Raw genomic sequence first — 922 nt, forward strand, 5'->3', positions numbered from 1 at the left:
TGGGTCCAGCTCAGGCTCCACCATTGTGTGAGTTTAAATTAAGCCACGGACTCCAGGTCAGTTTCGGGTCTGTGAAATGGGATGCTAACAGCCCTGCCTCCCCCAGAAAGTGCCAGGTTGAGTTCCTATTGGGTAAGTTTCTGGCACAGGGTAGGCCCTCCATGTAAAACACAGACTTAGGGAAGCGTCTAGGAGGGGTCACCCCAAATTGCCAAAAGGTGTGGGGGCCTCTTACATAATATTTCAACATTTTTTTACACCAGGAGAAGGTGTTCCTGGCATTAAAACTTAATGAAACAGAAGTACCTCTCGGTCTCTGCCGGGCCTCCCCACAGCCGGCGGCCCCCGGGGCGGCAGACAATGGGTGTGGATTCGCCCGGGCCCCTGCGGGCGGGCACTTCACACCGGTCCCCGACTCGTATTTACCTGACAAGGGCGCTGGGGCATTTACCGGAGCCGCCCGGGGCGTGTCTACGGGATCCCGTTTCCCAGCCGACCTCCGTGGGATCGGGTTAAAGTGCGCCGGGGGGGAAGTGGGCGGGGGCCTCATGGGGCTGCTAACCTGGAGGTGGGAGTTTCCTGCGAAATCAGGTAGTGGGTGGTCTGGAGTGCTCCCCCTTCTCGAATTGCCCTGCCCTGAGCCCCAGGAACTTCACGCTCCTTTGGGGGACCCAGGCTTCCTCCCAAACTCCAAGTCAAGAACCCGCGGGGCCGAGGGGGCGGGGAATGCACCCGGCAGTGCGGCTGAACCGAGTCTCCCTCTCCCCGGTACGGGGTGTGCGGGGCAGGGGTCTCCAACTGACCCTGTAGGAAAGGGGGCCGAACGCCCCTCAGCTGCGCGGGTCTCGGTTCTTTGCGGGCCGCCTCACTCTGGCCCTTTAAGAACCCGCCCCCTTCCCCGTCACCCCGCCCCGCGGCCCGG

General features: G+C 61.9%; 1 protein-coding gene across 1 annotated transcript in view; it reads left to right on the forward strand.

The window, feature by feature from the left end:
- The first annotated feature begins 539 nt into the window (after window positions 1-539).
- Window positions 540-922, forward strand: part of PMEPA1 (prostate transmembrane protein, androgen induced 1) — a 50,191-nt gene continuing 49,808 nt past the window's right edge. The window contains exon 1 of the mRNA XM_005880673.2: window positions 540-591. Coding sequence (XP_005880735.1) covers window positions 549-591 — 43 coding nt within the window. The 5' untranslated portion in view covers window positions 540-548. The remainder of the gene's footprint in view (window positions 592-922) is intronic.

Source organism: Myotis brandtii, unplaced genomic scaffold, assembly GCF_000412655.1.
Source record: "Myotis brandtii unplaced genomic scaffold, ASM41265v1 scaffold647, whole genome shotgun sequence".
In the NCBI taxonomy this organism is placed as follows: Eukaryota; Metazoa; Chordata; class Mammalia; order Chiroptera; family Vespertilionidae; genus Myotis; species Myotis brandtii.